Below are 20,069 nucleotides of genomic sequence, written 5' to 3'. Positions count from 1 at the left end.
AAGTATTTTGTACTTCTCAATCTATCTTTGCATCCTTTCTACCCTGTTACATTTGATTTTGTACCATGTTGTGTGCTTATGTCACTTGAGTACTTAATATGTTGTGTATTTACTGTGTTTCAATCCCGTCTATTTCTGCTACCAGCCTGTAGATGTCATTGTCCCATAATGTGTGCATTGTGAACATATACAGAAACTGACATCAGCATAATCTGCTCATAAACCTTCAAAATAAAAGAAAATTGCCACAGTCAACGTTAGACCTGTCGGATACAAACAGAGCACATCTCTCGGTGAAGCCCACACTCAGCTGGAAGTTTTGCCCTTCAGTCAGGATCATGCTACACATCTAAGTGTTATATGAAATTTGGTTTCCTCATTGCCGTCAGTATCTCAGCAGGCCTGGGAGCACTGCCCTAGGATGTGTTTAGTAATTGAGTGAACATTAGTTATTAGGCAGCTGTGGGATTTATTTACCACCCTCCCTCAAAGTGGATGTGTTCCAGAGGGAGTGATGGGACCCCAGTTAACCCCAGTGCAGAAAGGAGAATATCAAACGGCAGCGCCAAGTGTTCTCACCGCAGTTATTCAGCTAATACACAGCCTGGAGATTACACAGTCCCTGCAGACAATGTCACTGCTTCCATTGCTTTCAAGAGGCAAACAGCTCAAACATGTCTGATGGTATTCCTTCCACAAAGCAAAGAAGAGAAAACAGTCTTTTCTTTTTTTTCAACCTCCTGTCCCCTTGCTCTTCACCTCCCCTTCTCCGTGGTTGGCTAAGCCCAGTCTAATTGAACTACGCTCCCATCTGGGAAGGCCTGTCCCCAGGCAGCCAATCCTTGATTACCAGCCCTCAGTGTGTCCTCATGTTGAGATAATGAAGATGCCACCCTTCCATAGCTCCACACACCAAAAAAAATGAAAAATTAATGAAAAGAAAAAATAGACTGAAGAGGAGAAGATGGCGATCCATCAGTAATGCTCAAAATTTGCATTCAAAGGGACACTGACGGTGTGGGAGCGCTCAAGAATATCATATTTACACATTTTCTCAATTTAAAAAAATCAAGGTTATCTATCAGTTGTTTAGACACAAGTTAAATCTAGACTTAAGTCCAGAAACAGTAGGTGAGATGATGAGGCCCTTTTTTCCTTTACTCCTTCAGTGTTTGCACGTGCACAGTAAACATTAAACACACAAACAAACATCTCTGCAATAATGTAATCCAAGATCCACGGCACACAGATGCACGGCTGACAGCGAGCCTGAAGGTGCTTCCGGGAATTAAAAACATTTGTTCAATATTTGCCTTGTCAGTCATATGTAAAGCTGGTGATTTTGCAGTTATGCAAATGTGGACGTGTAAATATGGACTCGCACAAACGAGGAACATTTTACTTTCTCCCGCAACCATAAAAAAGCTTCTATCCTTTTCCTGTGTCAGGAAGAAGGAAGATACCTCCCATTTCTTCCTGTATTTCAACCTTTCATCTCCCATTTTTCACCAGTCCTCATTAGTCGAAGCTCGGGAAGGATAGATAGTGTTAGCAGGCTTCAAGGTAACATTTAGGTGGCCTAATTAGGACAGATCCGTTGTCAGCGGTGCTTTTACCGTGATTGATGAATGATTCCTTCTTTGTTAAAGAGATGGAGTGAGACACGGGGGAGAAGAAAGAGTCGCCGTGTGGAGGGAGGCGAGGGGACCTGTGCGTGGAGATAGAGTGGTGATGAGAGAAGGAGAGGTAGAGAGGAGAGAGAGAGAGAGAGAGAGGGAGCAGTTAGATGTGTGGATGTGCTGTTGAATTAAACATGAACGCCTTCATTAGGGCCAGACAAAAGGACACACCAAATACAGATGAGGCACAAGCTTATACACACACACAAACACACAAATAAACGTATGGTTTTTGAATCATCTTCTTCCCCTTTTACCTTGTCAAAGATACTCTCAAAGACTTTTCCCGGGGAATATTTTCCATCCCAAGGGAAATGTGTGTGCACCTACTCTTGTCTGTTCTAAGGTGGAATGGATAGAGAGACTTAACCCAACAAAACCCTCTCTCTCTATCTCTCTCTCTGTCTTTCTAAGACACTACCTTTACCACTGCAACAGGCTTGGCACCTGTGGCTCAAAGTGATGCAGTCATATATTCTTCATGAATGAAATTATCATCTTACAAGCATTGGTCCTAGAATCTGTAAACATAGCTGACATGTTACTGCTGCCTTTATATTACTGTAATATCTTCTCTTCAATAGTGGGTCCAATTAACAAGGTGTCATTTGTTGACCATAATGCAAAACTGTCAGTCACACTTTTAATTTAGATTATGACTTATTCCATCCAGGTGACCACCAGATCGTGCAACTCTATCTCAAGTCCAAGGAGACGGGCCTGGCTTTCGCAAATACCAGTTTTGTTTTCTACAACTGCAGCGTCCACAAGTCGTAAGTCCATGTCTCCTTATACCCGTCAATTAATTTGATGTAATTTACATCTGGTCTTGCCTGCACTGTCCTTGATGGGTCAGACATGGCATCTCCGTTTATTTTAATAAATTCAATTATTGTTAATGTGATGGAATTATTGTGCATTTGCTCTCTGGTATATGTGCTTGAGTTCAGTGTTCAATTCATAACACTTCCTCTCTTCTCCTCTCCTCTCCTCTCCTCTCCTCTCCTCTCCTCTCCTCTCCTCTCCTCTCCTCTCCTCTCCTCTCCTCTCCTCTCCTCTCCTCTCCTCTCCTCCTGTTCTCCTCTCCTCCTGTTCTCCTCTCCATGCAGGTGTTTGTCATGTGTGAGCAGTCCCTACCAGTGCCACTGGTGTAAATACAGACACGATTGCACCTACGACCCTCGCACGTGCTCCTTCCAGGAGGGACGGGTCAAGAAGCCTGAGGTGAGCCCCAAGCCAAAACTGGAGATAGAAGTCTTCTACTTGATTTTATTTTGTTCTTCTTAGGTTAACACCAGTTATTCAGGTATCTCCCCCTCCCACAGGTGAGACCCTTAGTGGACGCTTGATCTGTGTTCAGGGAGGTGAATATCTCCTGCAGAACCTCTGCCTGTTGGCTGACCGTGGCCCATTAAGAGCACATCCAAGACTCCCCTTGGTTTTAACGCTGACCAGCTCCACACAGCCTTTTCTCAGCGAGCCAGCTAACTAATAAACCACAGTGACAGAAATCGAGGGTAAATGTTTGGCTACAAGAGACTAATAGCCATCATTCTACGTTTCCCATGCAAAAAGAGTAATGTTAAAAGGATGGAGACACCTCTCAGCCGCAGAGCTTCCATCTGGCTCGGGCCTCCTGGCATGTCTCGCTCTTGATTGCACATCAAAGGGCAGTGGAAGCTAATAAAACTGAGCCATTTCCTCTCGCCCATCCCTATTCCCTGCGACAGCTTACTCTGTGTGAATTATCAATAGTATTGGCAGCCGGTCCTATTCCCGTCGAAGCAGAGCCCAGTGTAATTAGGCTGCACTGCTGCAGAGGACAAGCTCCTCGCTGGATGGGGTACATTCAGTGAAGGCCCCCCCCACCCCCCCATCCGTTCCGCCCACTTCTTCCAGCGAGAGAGGTCTCACTCTGATTTAGAGGCCCCACCACAGTGGCTGCCTTCACAACAGTGCAGGGGGGTGAAGAAAGGTCTGGACATGTGCCTAGAAAAGCATTGTATACAACATCTGCTGTGGGTGCACAATGTCTCCTTCGATGTATTTCTACGTGTTAACAGTCTTCGCCCGCCTGCGCCCTTGCCAATTGACGGTAGTTTTCCGGCGAGGGCTTTACAGGGAGTTGGTGGCCTGTTAATCTTAGCCTGAGGTGAGCTATGATGAGGATCACTAGTGCTCTTGTCTGCGTTGGCAGACGCTTCACGACAGGCAGGGACAAGCTTAGCCAGATTGCCTTCTTTGATGAGCAGTCTGCTCTCAATTGCTTTATTCCACCCGTGTTTCCCCTGAGCTGTTCAACCTGCACACACGATATTATTTTCCTTTTCCACCATTTTCCATTATCCTTTTGAACCTTCTGCTTAGTCGGACCCAAGCTGGCGTCTTTGCAGGTTTGCTTTTTGCAATGAAGTCAGGCGTCGCTGTTCAATATTGACAGAGGATAGTAATGTGTGAATCCCTTCCTATTGTGTTGCTGCCTAAAAGAAAGCATAAACATAGTCAGGGGGGATTTGGCATTAGCACATTAATGACAATCCCCTCTTTTTGACAGGTGTTTTTCAGGCTAAATGACTTTTAATTTGCTTTTAATTAACCCCTTAAATCCAAGGTCGTGTGTTTGCTGCCAGATTCCTTGTTGTCATTTTGAATTAATAACTTAGACACACACAAACCACCACTCATTGAATCCTCCTCGAATTTCATCAAAGGAAACGAGTCAACTTTGCTTTATGAGACGGGACGGCCTCTTTCTGCTGGAGATGATTTTTTTTTGTGTACTATTACAATTAAGGGATTTCAGGCAGCGATCTGAATAATCCCTGAACACTATGCTAATGACTGAGGCCGTGCAAATCTCCCGACTGCTTGAGCTTGTTGTTAGTATGCATGGCAGGACAGAGGAAAAGCCAGGCCTGGGTGTACAGAGGGTGCCTTTTTATTCATGCCAGCAATGATATGGGCACCCGGATCAGACGTTTGCCTGTTGGCACATTAGCACAAGGCCACGTCCCTGTTTGCCCTCCACACATCTCAAGGACTCAGCCGCTCTGCTGAGCCTCGCTGACAAAAAAAAAAAATGCACGCTGTTCCAATTGGTTACATAGAGTAAACAGCCAGAAGTGATTCCTGACCACACGAATATGGGCTGAAATGTTTACCTGCATATTCAGCACTTTTTCCACACTTAAGGCAACACTTCCTGTTCTCTTTCAACCTAAGAAGAATATTTCCCTTTTCCTCTTCTTCTTTCTAAAACACAGTTTCTATATTCATCAGCCTCTCTGCTCACATCTTCCTGCTGGAGTTACTTCCTGCTGAGGGGATCCATGCCTGGGAGTTTATTAACAAGGGAACTTATTGATCAAGTGATCAATATAATTTTATTAGAGCAGCTAAATGCCAGCAGTAATAGCTGCTAGTTGCCGGTATTAGCCAGGGATGGTGGAAAAAGGTGTTCTGGTTCGATTCATGGGCAAATCGATGTCATGCCCAGGCAGGGACTGTTGAGGAGTCAGTGGAGTATTTACAGAGTGAAGTGAAAAAATCGAGAATGAAAAGAAATGGAGCAAAGTGGGAGAGAAATGAATGAATAGATATATTTAAAGGGAAAAACTAAAGAGCTTTGGATGCTTTCATACAATCTGGATCATATGTTTTTGGTTTGGGCCCCTAACGACCAAAGTTATACATTCTGTACATTTAAGTTACTAGATAAGAGAGTGTAACCAAGAGAAGTCTAAACTAAGACAACCCCAACTTGTGACAATTCAAATTGTTCTTTTAAGACAAAGGACAAAGAGGCTGAGAAAGATTGACAGGAAACAAAAGAAAGCTGCGAGAGGATATTTGGAAAACAACTTTTGAGGTGAGGATTGAGTGGTGGGATAGGAGCAAGGTGAAGAGCAGCAGGGAAGGAGGGAGCGTGAAAGGAGAGCAGGAGAGTGTCTTTGCCCGAGGCTCTGTAGGAGATGATAAAACAGAGGCCAGTTAAGGGGAGCTCTTGGTTACCACAAGGTGTTGTGTGTGTGTGTGTGTGTGTGTGTGTGTGTACGGACGTGTATGGAAACTTAAGATCCTCCTCATCTTCACACCTTACACTGCTATAATTACGGGCCTGCCTCTCACTCGCACCCTCCCTTGCTTCAAACTATGCCAAGGGCTTCTACATTCACAGTTCCCCCTCGGCTCGCTACTCTCTGTCACTCTCTCCATCTCCACCCTTCACACCTCCCACCAGCCTCTAATTATCAGATCTAAGTAGGTCCCCGAGAAGAAGAGAAGTCAGGGAGGAGAGGGGGGAGCGGGAATCAGCGCGAGGGAGAGTTGATAAGAGAAACGGGAAGGGTCAGCGAGCGAGGCAGGCAAAGACGAACAACACAGGCTCGGTTTGGAGGGAGAGAGATGAATGAAGGAGGAATAAAGCTTGAAGAAGAATCAAAGATGAGGTCAGAGGAAAACAACAAGTCTGTGATAGAAAGGGGAGAAACGAGGGATAATTATAGAGAAGAAAAAGAGAGGCGCCAACATGTTTTTCAGAAGTCTGCGCTTATTACGTGGTTACGATGACTCACTCTATTGACAGGTACTTTTCTCTTTCCGGTGCTTTAGTGGTTGGTCGATGATAACACGACTGAAGGTCTGTCTGTCACATCTTCACACAAACAGACTTACATAAGCTGGTCTCTCTCTCAACTACTAATCAGACAGAAAGTGTTGTTTTACACAAAAAACACAAATAAAGTTATCTAATTCTACTGGTATCTACGTTTGCTTGTGGGATTTGTTTACATCTGTCAAGGTTTTGAGATAGTCACCATAAAAATGGAAGCTTCTGTCCCTAGAACAATCCGCCAGCTACTCAGTTGAAAGTGATGTTAATAGCTTCTAACTAGAAGTGTCTGTGAAAAATCTATCCATCCATCCATTCATCCATTTAACCAACCAGCCATCCATCCACCCATCAATCCTTGACACTATCCAGGCTCAGGTTACTGAGGAAGTTGGCCAAGTGGGTATTACACGGTAATAACTCACTGCATGTCATTACAAAATTGAGGTAAATGACAAGACGTTATATTATTATGTAAAGGTAAAATTATGCTTTAAACTTCACTATTCTCCCAGAATCCACCCAACTCTCCCTCTCGACCTCCTCTTAGAGTCAAACAGTCTTCGGGGTGACGAGTTGTAAATCCAATTTGTTCTGCCCACGTGATGTCACTCAGCTCGAGCGTGTGCCTATTTATGGAGCTGACTTGTTTGTGTAGCTTGCTGTGTGTGTACATGCATCTGGGCTGTGATTTAAAGTCGCTGCGCCGTTATTTATCACACCTCAGTCACCGGGGGTCGAGGGGGTGTGGAGCGGCAATAAACGCACAGGCATTAGATCAACTTAACGCTGACATGAATCTTAACGGGCGACAGAGAGCATCACTGCCAACACCAGCAGCATCAGTAGCCAACTAGGATACACACATGTGATTGTCCGTACCACAGTGAAAGCCCACTTGGCCTCAGGGCCTTCTGGCAACAGTCATGGTATATGATGAGTGTGTGTGTGTACATACAAATAAAGACGAGGAGAGGAAAAACACAGGATGTTGACACATCATGAATTTTTCATTCTTGTTGAAGCAAATAAGGAAACAGATTTTGTTTAATATGTTTCTAATATGACAAAATAAATTATGTTATTTAAGTTTTTATTCATTATAGCAGGACAAGGAATGACAGGTTCTAGTGATAGAGTGTGTGTGTGTGTGTGTGTGTGTGTGTGTGTGTGTGTGTGTGTGTGTGTGTGTGTGTGTGTGTGTGTGTGTGTGTGTGTGTGTGTGTGTGTGTGTGTGTGTGTGTGTGTGTGTGTGTGTGTGTGCAGTCTGTAAAGAAATTACTCTGATGTCGGTGTTGTAAAGAGAATGTGAAGGTGTTAATGAAACGGTGGAATAGTGTTGATGTGTGTGTGTGTGTGTGTGTGTGTGTGTGTGTGCGAGTGTGTAGTCGGCAGCTGTTTCAATTTGCATCCCGAAGTTTTCCATGACACGTTGGCAGATGATGCAAGAGATGCTGTCTGGCTTTGACTTGTGGCGTTTATCTTACACTACAATGGGATTCCAAGGCTGTAGTTTCTGAATGTGTTTGCATACATTTGTGGGCGCACGTACCCACACGTGTCAGAAGCATTCACCTTGAATCTGGCGAAGTGTAGGCAAGGCATGGGGTTTCCGGTGTGTGTGTGTGTGTGTGTGTGTGTGTGCGCAAAATCCCATGACATCTCCACCTCTGGCCACTATCGCTGCGGATCTGCGTGTCACCGTGTTAAGTCGTACTCCGGTGCGTCCTGTGCCTTCATGTCCACAAACCAGATCACATGTATTTTCTCCATTGTTCCAGTGTATTAACCGGAAGAGATTTGAGAAATAAAAAAATAAAAAAACGGATTGCATCCGTCTTTGCTCGCCCAATCACTTCCGCTCTCCAAACGCGACCCTTCGCCGTTCTTATGAAAATGAGATTTGGACGAGCACCCACGCACCCACAACCTCTTCCTTCCTCTCCCTCCAACCGCCGAACTCACTCACCCTGTGTGTCATTTATCTATAATGACTTTGTGAATAGTGTTACAGAGTGCCCCCCCCCCCCTCCATCCTCCTCTCTCACCAAGCAGCCATCCAGTCAGTCACTCAGCCTAACCCAATCAAGTGGCTTTTAATGAACTTCAAACAAGTGTTATCACCCAGTTCAATGTGCGCTGTGCTTCGCCCCCCCCCCCCCCCCCCCCCCCCCAGCGCCATCCATGCGGGGGTTCATCTTATCTGGTCTCCTTCTTTTCAGCCTCTCTCCTGCTGCCTCTTTGACACGACGCTCCTCCTGTCGCATACGCTCTATTTTTTTTCCCCTTCCTTCAGCCGCTCTGTTCTTTTGTTGTCCCTCTCTCGCTCATTTTGACTATTTTGCTCTTACACTCGCATCCGTGGCTCTTTAACAAAAACATGAAACAGTTTGCAAAGTACTTATAGGAGTGCTCTTTCCTATTTACTATCTTAACACTCTCTTACCTCACTTCTCAACTTCTTTCACCCCACTTCATCCGTTTTCTTCCCTGTCCATCGCTCACCCCTCTTCACCTCTCCTCCTCTTTCCTCTCCTGTCCGTCTTTCAGGGAAGTCATAGGTGCTCTATATTTAGCCAGCTGCTTACACCTGAATTGATTGGCTGTTAATTTTAGAGCTTCAATTGCTAAGCGACTCATCCCTCTACCTCTCTTGCTCTCTTCACCTCTGTCATTCAAACTTGCCCAAATACCGCACAGCTCGAAATCAACCTTGTTTTGGTCCACATCAGCCAAACATCCATCAACAGAGTGATTGTAAGAGCCAATTTCATTGTGTCATTAATTTACCCTCCTGTGGATAATGACAGTCGAGTACCATCAGTATCAAGCCCCTGGATGTGAGCAGGTCTGAGGACCGTCCAACTGAGACTCAACCGATCTCAACCCCACAGAGACTACCAACAAAATAAAAGCCAGAAAACACTAAAAAAAAGTTCACGCTGAAGAGGCTCTGTCATTAAATTTAATGAATGTTGGTGAAGAGCTAATCTGTGTTGGTGTCGATGAGCTCTTTATGTCAACCATGTTTATTTAGGATCCTCGTCTGTATCTCCAAACAGATTCAACCGAGTAAAAATGTTGCTGCCGATCACATTGTAGGATCTCGTCGAGTAACGTAAACCAGTCGCAATTGTGCTCTAGACTCTCGAAGAATATAGTAGTCAGAGCAGGTGTTGACTTTCCTTCCTTGTCTCCATGTCTGTCTTGCAGGGGTGTCCCCAGCTGCTGCCTGCAGAGAGGATCCTGGTTCCAGTCAACGTGGTGAAGCCCATCACTCTGCGGGCAAAGAACCTGCCCCAGCCCCAGTCCGGTCAGAGGGGGTACGAGTGTCTGCTGACCATCCAGGGAAGCGAGCACCGGGTTCCTGCCCTGCGCTTCAACAGCTCCTCAGTGCAGTGTCAAAACACATCAGTAAGGAGTGTGTGTGTGTGTGTGTTTTAATGTGCCAATAACAGATCACCATTAAGCCCCACACACTGACATATACTCTATAAATTTTCCCCACCTCCATAAAGGGCCCCTAATGGTTTTTCTTTCATCTTACACCCAGACACTTGCACACACAGTCGTTCCAGCTGAAGTATTTCTCTTTTATCAGCGAGACAGTGATGAGATGAGTCAAGAGTCTGACTTTGTCTCTTCTCCACAGCCACCCTTGCAATCAGGCTCCATTTACTGACTGAATAACGCATTGACAGCAATGAAAGACTAGCACGAAAAAGGGCTTTGTGCTGGTCCTGATGCAAATCGTGTGTTGATACAGTAACATCTCATCTTCCTGTCTGTCTTCATCACGCTGCGTGTCAGTGTCTGTGTGGAGACGTCTCGAAGAAGACTTGTGCGAGTAAAATCACAGTACGATCCAAATATTGTACTGTGATCGAGCCGTGAAGGAGGGAAACTGTAATTTAGCGGAAAATTATGATTCTAGCATCAACCCTCCGTGCTGCTGGTGTTAAAGAACCAAATACAACTTAATCTCCTCTTTGAGAGCTCTGTGGTGTGTAGTGTGTGGTTGTGAGTTTGTTGCGTGAGTTCATGTGCATGTTCATTGTGTGTGCGACCACCTGTTGATCATGCGTTTTGCATTCGAAGGAGTACTGTGATACCAGAGGCTTTTTGGACTTAAAGATAATGGACAGTTTAAAGTAGCTCAACAGCTTCTCTAACTCTCTCTCTCTCTCTCTCTCTCTCTCTCTCTCTCTCTCTCTCTCTCTCTCTCTCTCTCTCTCTCTCTCTCTCTCTCTCTCTCTCTCTCTCTTCTCTCTTCCCCCCCATCTCTTGCCCTCTCTCTGCGGTTGCCATGGTGATAGTATTTCTATGATGGGATGGAGATGAGCAGTCTTCCCGTGGAGTTGACCGTCATCTGGAACGGGGATTTCAGCATTGACAACCCCGCCCACAACAAAGGTGAGCGTGCACAGATGCTTGTGTATTCACACGCAACGCACCCACACACTCACGCAGGCAGGCATGTGCACACACTTACACACACAGAAATTGACTCACACTACCATACAAGCTTTTCCCTTAGTTCCCACAGCATCATTGTAAAACACACGCACAAATAGTCGACATCGTCTCTGATAAACTCTCACTGACACACACACACACACACAGAGACAGACACACACTTACACACAGTAAAGCTGCTGCCTCCCCATTATTCCCCTTGTAGAGCTGGTTTCCATAGCAACAGACGGGCGGTGTGCTGAGGTGCAGCATCCATCCCTGAATGTTGGTGTGTCGAGTGGTTAACTTCAACACTTCCTCTGTTACGCTGCACTTCTGCAGGTCTCTCGCTCCCCCGCCTGTCTCTCTCTGTTTCCATCAGTCTGTCCTGCACGTCTGTCCGTCTGTCCCTTCCCAAATCGAACTTCCATTTTATTGCCTCCTCTCAAAATATTATCTCCTCTCAGCTGTTTATTTCATTTGCCCGGTCAACACACCTCGCTGGAAATTTGGCAATCTATCAATCCTTCTCCGCCTCTCTCTCCTCCCTTCATTTATTTTTTCTCATCTCAGCAATTCAGTCTACTTTAGTGGTTATACACTTCAGAAGTGTGGTACTGGGGAAACATGGGTGCAGCTCAAAAACATGATGGTAATAAACCACCAATATATCATCAAAACAAAATGATGAATCTAAGTTATCTAAGCTCATTTATTAGTCCATGACTGATGGACAAAGCTACGACATGATATATGTTTCGTTTTTCTCTGCCTTTCATATTTCTATCTATCTACTCACGGTATATATGGAATGATAACTCGCTGCCAAATTGTTAAGCATTCAGCTGCTGAACCGAGTCAGTCTGGCCACTGGCTATCCACCACGGCGAAGGAACCACGCTGGGACAGGAAAACAGCCGCATGCTGGGGGTTGTAGTTCTCTGACAGGAAAACAACTCGTTTTAACCAAAGGCGGTGGAGGAGAGCATGAGAAAAACAAATTGTTAAAAAATGTGGATGATATGCCAACATGACACTGCGCTGTAAGGCAGAGTTTGCACAGTGTGCGTGTCTGCGTGTGTGCGTCGGAGTCAAATACAGTGTACAAAACGTATCCTGGAGCGTGAGCGAGGAATCAAAGAAGCAACGAAAGTCAGAGGGAGCTGCTTGCACTCGAGAGTCCTCCTCTCTCCTCCCTCCGCCGCTCCCTGTGTAGGAAGCAGCTCCTTGGGCCTCGTTTGATGGACAGATCACACACACATCCAATCACAATTAAAAAAAATGAAATGGCTGGCCCGTTGCCATGGCGCTGCTATGTTAAATGTGTGTACACAGGGATGATGATGGATGGAGAGATAATGAGACAGAGATATCAGCGAGTGTCTCTCTCTCTCTCTCTCTCTCTCTCTCTTTTTTCTGAATGTTCAGTCTGTTTGTTTGCTTATATTTCATCAGCGGTTGGCAGACGTTGAGAGTTGTGCCTTAACAACCCAGATTGGAGTTTGTTGTGTGTCTCAAAGCTTTAGAACGAATTTGTGTGCATGTGCAGTTGTTTAATCGCTGCTCACTTGTGTTCTCCCTTCTCTTTCTCCCCTGTGCCATCACTTTCTTCTCTCTCTCTCTCTCTCTCTCTCTCTCTCTCTTCCGCAGTCCATCTGTACAAGTGCGACGCCCAGCGCGGCAGCTGTGGCCTGTGTCTGAAGGCGGACCCGCTGTTTGGCTGTGTTTGGTGCAAAGGGGAGAACCGCTGCACCCTCAAGCAGCACTGCCCGCACCCCGAGAACCAGTGGCTGGAGCACAACGGCATCAACAGCAAGTGCACCCACCCTCGCATCACACAGGTGAGACACACGTCAGCATACGTCCACACAAAAGCTGCAACAATGCCGGCATTGATTTACCCCCAGGGGTCATACATGCATTTTCTTCACATCTTAATACCAGTGCAATGGATTGAACACCACTAAGACAATGTGGCAGTTTATCATTTCAACAGAATAGCAGAGGCTGAGTCACCAGCAGTTATTCAGTCTTACAGCTTTTGTGAGAGGAATTTATTTTACACCTCTTGTGCCGTGCGGTTACACGTCGCACTTATCAAAAGGTTTCAACAGTAATGACACATTAGAATCACAATAACAGTCTGTTCTGACAACCGTGATTGGTGACAGAGGTTATATACGTACAGCTCGGTAACATTTAAATAATCCACGTAGGACCTAGAAAACAAATCGTTCTCCAACTCCCAAGTTATCAATCAACGTAGCCCAGATGTTCTCGTAAACCCGCACTTAACCCGTCGTCCTCCGGAAACCCACGAACGCTGCGTGAGGCAAATAGACTCGACCTGTGCGAGACATATAGAAGGGTCAATGACGACAGGGAGACGGTGAGATGAGGGATTAGAGGATACAAGGGAAAGATAGATGGAAAGATGCCACGTGAAGGGAGAGGAGGATGGATAGGCTTTACATGAAAGCGTCTGGTGACGTATGGGTTGACTGAGCCAGAATGGAGTCACAAGAGGCTGAAGGGGTGGAAGAGGACCCCCCCCCCCCCCCCCCCCCCCCCCAAACATCACCCCCTCCCCTGTTTCCCCATGATGGATGCTAGGGTCCGCTCTGTAGCCGTTTTCAAAGGAGGAGCAGTAGGAGCAGATGGCGAGTTGAAGGGATGAATAAAAAAGACAGAAAGGAAACTCGGTCTATGTCCTGGGGAGTGATGGGTTTGGACGGAGAGAGGGGAGAGGGACACGAGAATGGAAGAGCAATCGTCTCTCGTTTTGTCTTCGGACTGCATACTGGATACAACAATTACCATTTGGTGAAAGCAACACCATAAACCAGAGCTTTATGGAGGAAAGAAGAAGGAGTCTAACAGGAGATAAAAATCTGTTTAAGACATGACCTGGGATTAAATTCAAGAAAACAGTGGCTCTAATTACTCGACTTTCCCCCCTCTACATTGTTGACGAATACCCAGGCATACTCTTGAGTTGGGTGATGCCCATGGGAGGGATAGCTGTGTCCCTCCTTCCACTCAAAGTGTCTGGATCTGTTACTTTCACTCCATCATCCCTCCTCCAGTGTTTGTCTTCAGTGGATGTACTCCTGGCGATCGTCCCTCGAATTTCTCCTCCCATCCCAGAGGCTGCAGCGGGGACATATTGCAGCCATCTCACGTCCCCCATAAAAACTGTCAGTGGCTGAGGAGTGAGTACTTCTCCGAGACGACCAGAGCCCTAATGCATTCTAATATGCTTTATTATAATGACATCTCCCATCAACAATGTGAGGGGGGGGGGGTGGTGGCTGGTGTAGACGGATGGAAAAAGAAAGGGTGAGAGAGGGAGAAGTGATTAAGTTTTTGCCTCTATCCAACCCATCAATTATCTTGTCAAAGTCACAAATCTAATCAACGTCTCATTGTGTCTCTCCCCCTCTCTCTTTGGCTCTTTTGCTCTCCTCCACTTTTTCTCACTCTCCGGCTCCATCCTCCGTATTTTGCTAATAAACGGAGAGCCACCATGCATTGTGTGCAATCTTTTTAATTGCACGTATTGTAGCTCCATTCCCAGAAGGCTCTTCTTTTTTCATTAAGATATCAGCAGGGAGCCTTATTAATCAGACATTGAACCGTAGGATAATGATATCTGCACACGACAGCTACAGGACCTGTGTTGAACATGACCTGGCTCGAGCTCGCCGCTGTCACTCGATTGGCTAGTTCCTCTCGAGTGCAACCGCTTCAATTTGTTTTAATTCACTTATTTGAAAAGTAATCAAATAGTCAAATTAAAATCCTTTGATGCACATATGGTTTATCAGAATATAAAATAACAGAGCCTAAAGCCATGGGATAAGGCCACGCTCCCTCAGCAGTGTACCTGTGATCACCACAGGGGGCCACGCAGACGTGTTAACTGAGCAGAGCTTCGACCTCAATGAAAATCCTTGGGATCAGTATTTTCCATGGGGCTGGTGACACAGCACTACTAAAGCTGGGTCCCTGCCCACAGCATGGAGGACTTCTATTTGGCAGAGACAGATGGGGACAGGCTACCAAGTGTCTGTCCCTCACATCCATCTGTCTGGCCCGACCTGGTGATGTGTTTGCACTCGCTCACCGACCAGAGCGTAAGTGTGTTAGTGAAGCGCTGATAGATGCTAGAACCTCCTCATCACCAGTGAGAGATGTTCCTGATAAATCAAACCACACAGATTACAGCGAAGGTGTCACCTAATGCCCGGTTTCCAGTTCATCTCAGGCAGGAGATTGTTGTGTATTTCAGGGAATGTGGGATTGAGAAATGACAGTCACTTGACCCCGAGTCGTGACCCCGTATAGCTGTCTCAGGAGCTATTATTTGATCATTTATGGGCTCTCTGCTGCAGCCGTCTCTCCCACCCCCCCACCCCCACCCTTCAGAAAAGTATTTTCTTTACCCGAGAGTTACATAACGTGCAAACAGACAGATTTAAGAATGCTCACAGATGAGTAACATAAAAAAAAAAAAAATCTATAAAAACTAGAATGGCACTCCGTGGAGCAGATATGGAAAGGCCCAACAGTCTCCTTAAATCCGGTCAAGCTGCACCACAGTGCACACACTCAGGATCCAAGAAATATTCCCCAGGAAAATGGTGCATATGTTGAAAAATGCCCTTTTATGCTATGTTAAAGATAGATACAAAAATAAAGGTTCATGGAAATCCATTTAGTTGTTTTTCTGTAATCCTGCGAACAAACCAACAAACAGACAGGGGTGAAAATATAACCTCCTTGGCGAATGTAATAACTCACATTCTACAAAAAAAAATTCCCTCCACACCTGACTCATATTTTTGAATAGGGCCTTTGTCGCTACAGATGTTTCACTATAATCTAAAACATTTCTCAACATGCAATTTGAAGCAATGCCTCTTGTAACATCTGCTTGGATCTTGATTTCAACAGATCACCCCTCTGCGAGGTCCCAGGGAGGGCGGCACGCTGGTGACCATCCGTGGGGAGAACCTGGGCCTGGAGTTCGCGGAGATCCAGGGTAACGTGAAGGTGGCTGAAGTGGACTGCACCCCGATACGCGAGGGCTACATCCCTGCAGAACAGTAGGTCACATTTAATATTTAAAAAACTCAAAAGTATGTGTGTCTGTGTGTGTGAAAGAGAAAGTGTATAACACAACCATTAAACTAGTGCTGACTTGGACTAATTCCTATAGAGGAAGAAGAAATTGGAGTTTGTATGTGCACTGCTGAGGGATACAGAATAGTCCGGCTTCTTTATATCATTAGAGCACGTACACATGCCTAAAACATGCACACACACACACATACACACAAACACAAACCACACGGGACCATTATCTTCGCAGAAAGTTCAGGAGGTTACGTTTTGTTGACATTTGAGTTTATTCCACTGCTGTGGTTCCTTACAGGTGGCATATTAAAAGATTTTAAACGTGTTTTAAAGTTCTGTTATCAACAGACCCAGAGCCTCTTCTGCTCAGAAAGAAAGTTGTGTGCCAGCACTTTCTAAGCAATCGCTGACCCAGCAGAAGCGCTCGCTGAATCTGAGGTCATTTGTAAAAGGATAGAGAATTTTTTTTCTTCTTTTTCTCCCACAAGTTGGCAGTGCACTGGAGGGGAAGCTGCTGCCAAACAATACATTATTTTATTAAGGGTTTAAACGTAGGTTTGGATGCATCTTTTTATTACATAATCTGCTCGGAGTTTGTCAGCAGGGAAGGCTGCGGCAGGGTTTTCCAGATATACTTTATAGAATGTCTATATCTGCTTATTCTCACACATTCCCACAACGTGTGTCCCCAGGATTGTGTGCGAGATGGGTAAAGCAGAGAAGAGCCAGTACACAGGGAATGTGCAGGTCTGTGTCGGAGATGGAGACTGCAGTTCTGAATTCAAGGCGAAATCCTCCAAGTACTACTACTTTGTGGTGAGTCTCTGTTTCCTAACTTTTGTTCTTTTCAAAGTGACACACGCCTGTCAGTCGTTAATGATCGAGAATCAGGAAGAATCACTGAGGGTTATAAAAACATATTTCTGCCTTGAACAAATTCACACAAATCGTAACACACTTTCTGGATCTTTCATTACTTTAATTAATCAGCATCACTCACGCTGGCACAGTATGAATACAATTTACATTCCCGCCGTTATTCCCGCGGTCATTTTATGCAGAGTTATCTTTTTTACTGCCATCCATTAACGGGGTGCTGACCGAGGTTTATCTCTCGGTGGGATCGTTGTGCAGGATTATATGATGTCAGGTCTCGGTGTCGCGCTGCACAGCCGGCTGGAGATGAGATTATAAGAAGGCAGAAGGAACTGGAGGAGGATTTACTGTAGGTCCTGCTTCCAGTAGATGGCATCAGCTGCTGTCTAAGTTTATTTGATAAAAATCTTCCTGGAATTAAACAGTTCAGTTATATATCGGTGTTCTGGACATTAGAGCATAATCATTTAATGTTATTCATCATTTATTCTGTGATTTTAACCTTTCTCCAGATCCCAAGGATTATCAACCTGAAGCCGAGCCGTGGGCCGGTCTCTGGGGGAACGGTAGTCAACATCACCGGCAGCCACCTCGATGCTGGGAGCAACGTGTCCATCATGTTTAAGGACCAGCCATGCACTTATCTCAGGTCAGTGGGGAACCAGCAGGAATGGACTCTGCCAGTCACACTTAAAATGTCTATAAACGGCTCAGTCAAAGACGATGTTAGTCTGACTACAGAGTAAACTGTTCTCATTTTTCTACCACATAAACTTAAGACTTAATGATTAAAAGTAGATTTTTAATGCAAACATGTATGTGGTATATTATTGGAGAAATACAGTAATGTAATCCAGCACTTAGCCCTGATCAATGTTCAGTCAATAAACTCTCTGTCCATGTCCACTTAAGCAACCAATCAGCCATCTTAAATATTACATTGTTATTGGTTTTTGAATCATTTATTAGTCAGCCCTCACAGTGAAAGCATCTAGAGAGATGATCAGAGTGTAAATATCAGCTACACATCACTAACCTTTCATCCTGTGGTCACTGCAGGAGGGGCGGACAGTGGCTCACCTGCAGGACCCACTCCTCCCTGCAGGGCTTCGGAAACGTGTCTGTGTCTGTGAGCATAGACAGGGCCCATCTCCAGAAAGACCTGCGCTTCGAGTATGTGGAGGATCCCAGCATCACCAAGATAGAGCCTGAGTGGAGCATCTACAGGTACGGTGGAAGAAAGGCACTTTGCAGCTCATCCAAGACGCAGCAGCAGCAGCTCTGAGCTCAGATTTTAGCTTTTCTTTATTGGCCTCCAGTAAATTTTAGAATTGACTGTAAGATTTTACTGCTTATTTTTATGGCCCCTTCTTGACTTGCACCCTAAGTATATTTCAGGTCTTTTGGCGCCATATGTGCTCGGTCGTAACGTGAGGTCCTCAGTTTAGGCCCTGCTCGCCATTTGGCAGTCTGATGTTCCAAAAATCTGTCTTAAAAAACCCTTATCCTATTTTAAATCTCTCTAAGATACTCATTTGAATTAATTTGTAATGTTTTTATTTTATCTAGTTCTCCCTCTGTTTTCATCTGAAACATTTTTTGTTTCTATATCTGTGCTCTACTGCTATGTGATCTTCAATCTGCTTTGAAATCGTGTCTCGTGTTTTATGAAGCACTTTGAATCTGTGTTTTGAAAGATGCTAGATCAAGTTTATTATCATTATTATCATTTGAGTGAATGTTGCCTCACTGGTCACAGACACTAATGTTTGCTATGGACACTGTGGATGGAGGCAAACCACCAGCGCAGGATCTTGACAAACATGATCAGCAAATAAAGCTGGTCAACAAAAATAAAACAAATAGCCATCAACCAGCACAATGGATATATTGTGCTGGTTTATTTATGTTATATATTCTATGAAATTTGAATTCTACATTAGCACATCAGTATCTGTCTCTGTACGTAATTCCTGTGTATCCGAAACGTCAGAATCCCTTAAAATCATCGTCAATCTCTTGTCTGTCCTACAGTGGACACACACCAGTGACAGTGACAGGAACGAACCTGGACATCATTCAGACTCCTCTCATCAGAGCCAAATACAACGGCCATGAGACGCTCAATGTAAGTGATCGTGTAGTAACACCACCTGCCTTATGGTTGACCCTGGAAAAAGAAAGTATTGCTTTTATGTGTATGTACTTTAGGTTTTGACGCCTAATCTTAATGTTTGAGGAGTTTATCACAAAATTGTCATTGCTATGGACCAATGGAATCAGCCGTTCTCGGGGGGGGGGGGGGGGGGGACCTTCTCAGCTTGAGGCCCCTGCTTTTTCCTACCCTGTTGCATCACCCCTGTTTGAAATAGCTGCCCGACCACCAGGGATCTAAGTGCCCACTTTCCTTTTACAAGCGAGAAAAGTCAGCCATTGTGAATGTTAGAGATTTATTTTTTTAGAGCATGACTAAGATCCTCAGGGCCACTTCGAGGTACATTGGTCAGGGCAAAGAAATTCAGAAGAGGGCATAGTGAAAAATCTACGGGGTTCCATTGCGTTAAAGAGAATCATGTACACTCTCTCCATGGCTTTTTAACAAAATGGAAGTTTTGACTCGACTTGAATAAAAGCCCCAGGGTTCAAATTCTTTTATCCCTTTTTCCACCCTTTTACCCAGGGGAGGGCAGGTAAAGACACACAGGGGGGGGGGGGGGGGGGGGGGGGGGGATCTTAAAGAAATAAGAGACGCTTACAGAAGGTAGTAATGCTATCTTCACGGTTCATTTGAGCATGAGCCAGCGCGTTTAACATCTGTGCTCACGTGTGTCAAGCTGCTGCACTTTCAGGTCCTACTTTGAAGCTTCGTCTTACTTTTTTTAGTCTTTATGCAGATTTTGTTCCACCTTTGTTACCTTTCTGCAGCAGTTGTACAGGATGCATGTCATTGATGTCCAGAGAGCCACGCAGGAATTGTCAAGTTGGACGTTTAAGGAGCCAATTAGAGTGACAGGCGATAGTTGGAGTGGCGGTGTGGCAGAGGTCACTCGTTAAACGTCTGAATGGGACGAAAATGTGAATAAAACTGGGGCTCGGGCTGATTTGTCAATGTCCTGACAGACGGAGGGGAATGGAGATGTTACAGGGATATTGAAGGACATTGGACAATCTTGTCTCTCTGTCCTTGTTTACAAAACACTCTTTGAGATGTGAATAAAGGCTAAATTTCAATCACATGTCAAATTCTAGACGAAAAAGACAAGACGTGTTGTTGAGAAAGATGAGAAGTAAAAGTAATGAAACAAAGA

At 45.1% G+C, this 20,069-nt stretch overlaps 1 protein-coding gene across 1 annotated transcript in view; it reads left to right on the top strand.

The window, feature by feature from the left end:
- plxna4 (plexin A4) overlaps window positions 1-20,069 on the top strand; it is a 185,935-nt gene that overhangs the window by 134,918 nt on the left and 30,948 nt on the right. Inside the window, 10 exon segments of the mRNA XM_062383138.1 lie at window positions 2,353-2,452; window positions 2,789-2,903; window positions 9,505-9,705; window positions 10,608-10,704; window positions 12,397-12,587; window positions 15,703-15,854; window positions 16,578-16,701; window positions 17,274-17,410; window positions 17,821-17,988; window positions 18,796-18,889. Of these exon segments, the coding sequence (XP_062239122.1) occupies window positions 2,353-2,452; window positions 2,789-2,903; window positions 9,505-9,705; window positions 10,608-10,704; window positions 12,397-12,587; window positions 15,703-15,854; window positions 16,578-16,701; window positions 17,274-17,410; window positions 17,821-17,988; window positions 18,796-18,889 (1,379 nt within the window).

Source organism: Platichthys flesus, chromosome 23 (assembly GCF_949316205.1).
Source record: "Platichthys flesus chromosome 23, fPlaFle2.1, whole genome shotgun sequence".
NCBI lineage: Eukaryota > Metazoa > Chordata > Actinopteri > Pleuronectiformes > Pleuronectidae > Platichthys > Platichthys flesus.
Note: the sequence above shows the minus strand (reverse complement) of the source record. Positions and strands in the feature narration are given on the sequence as shown.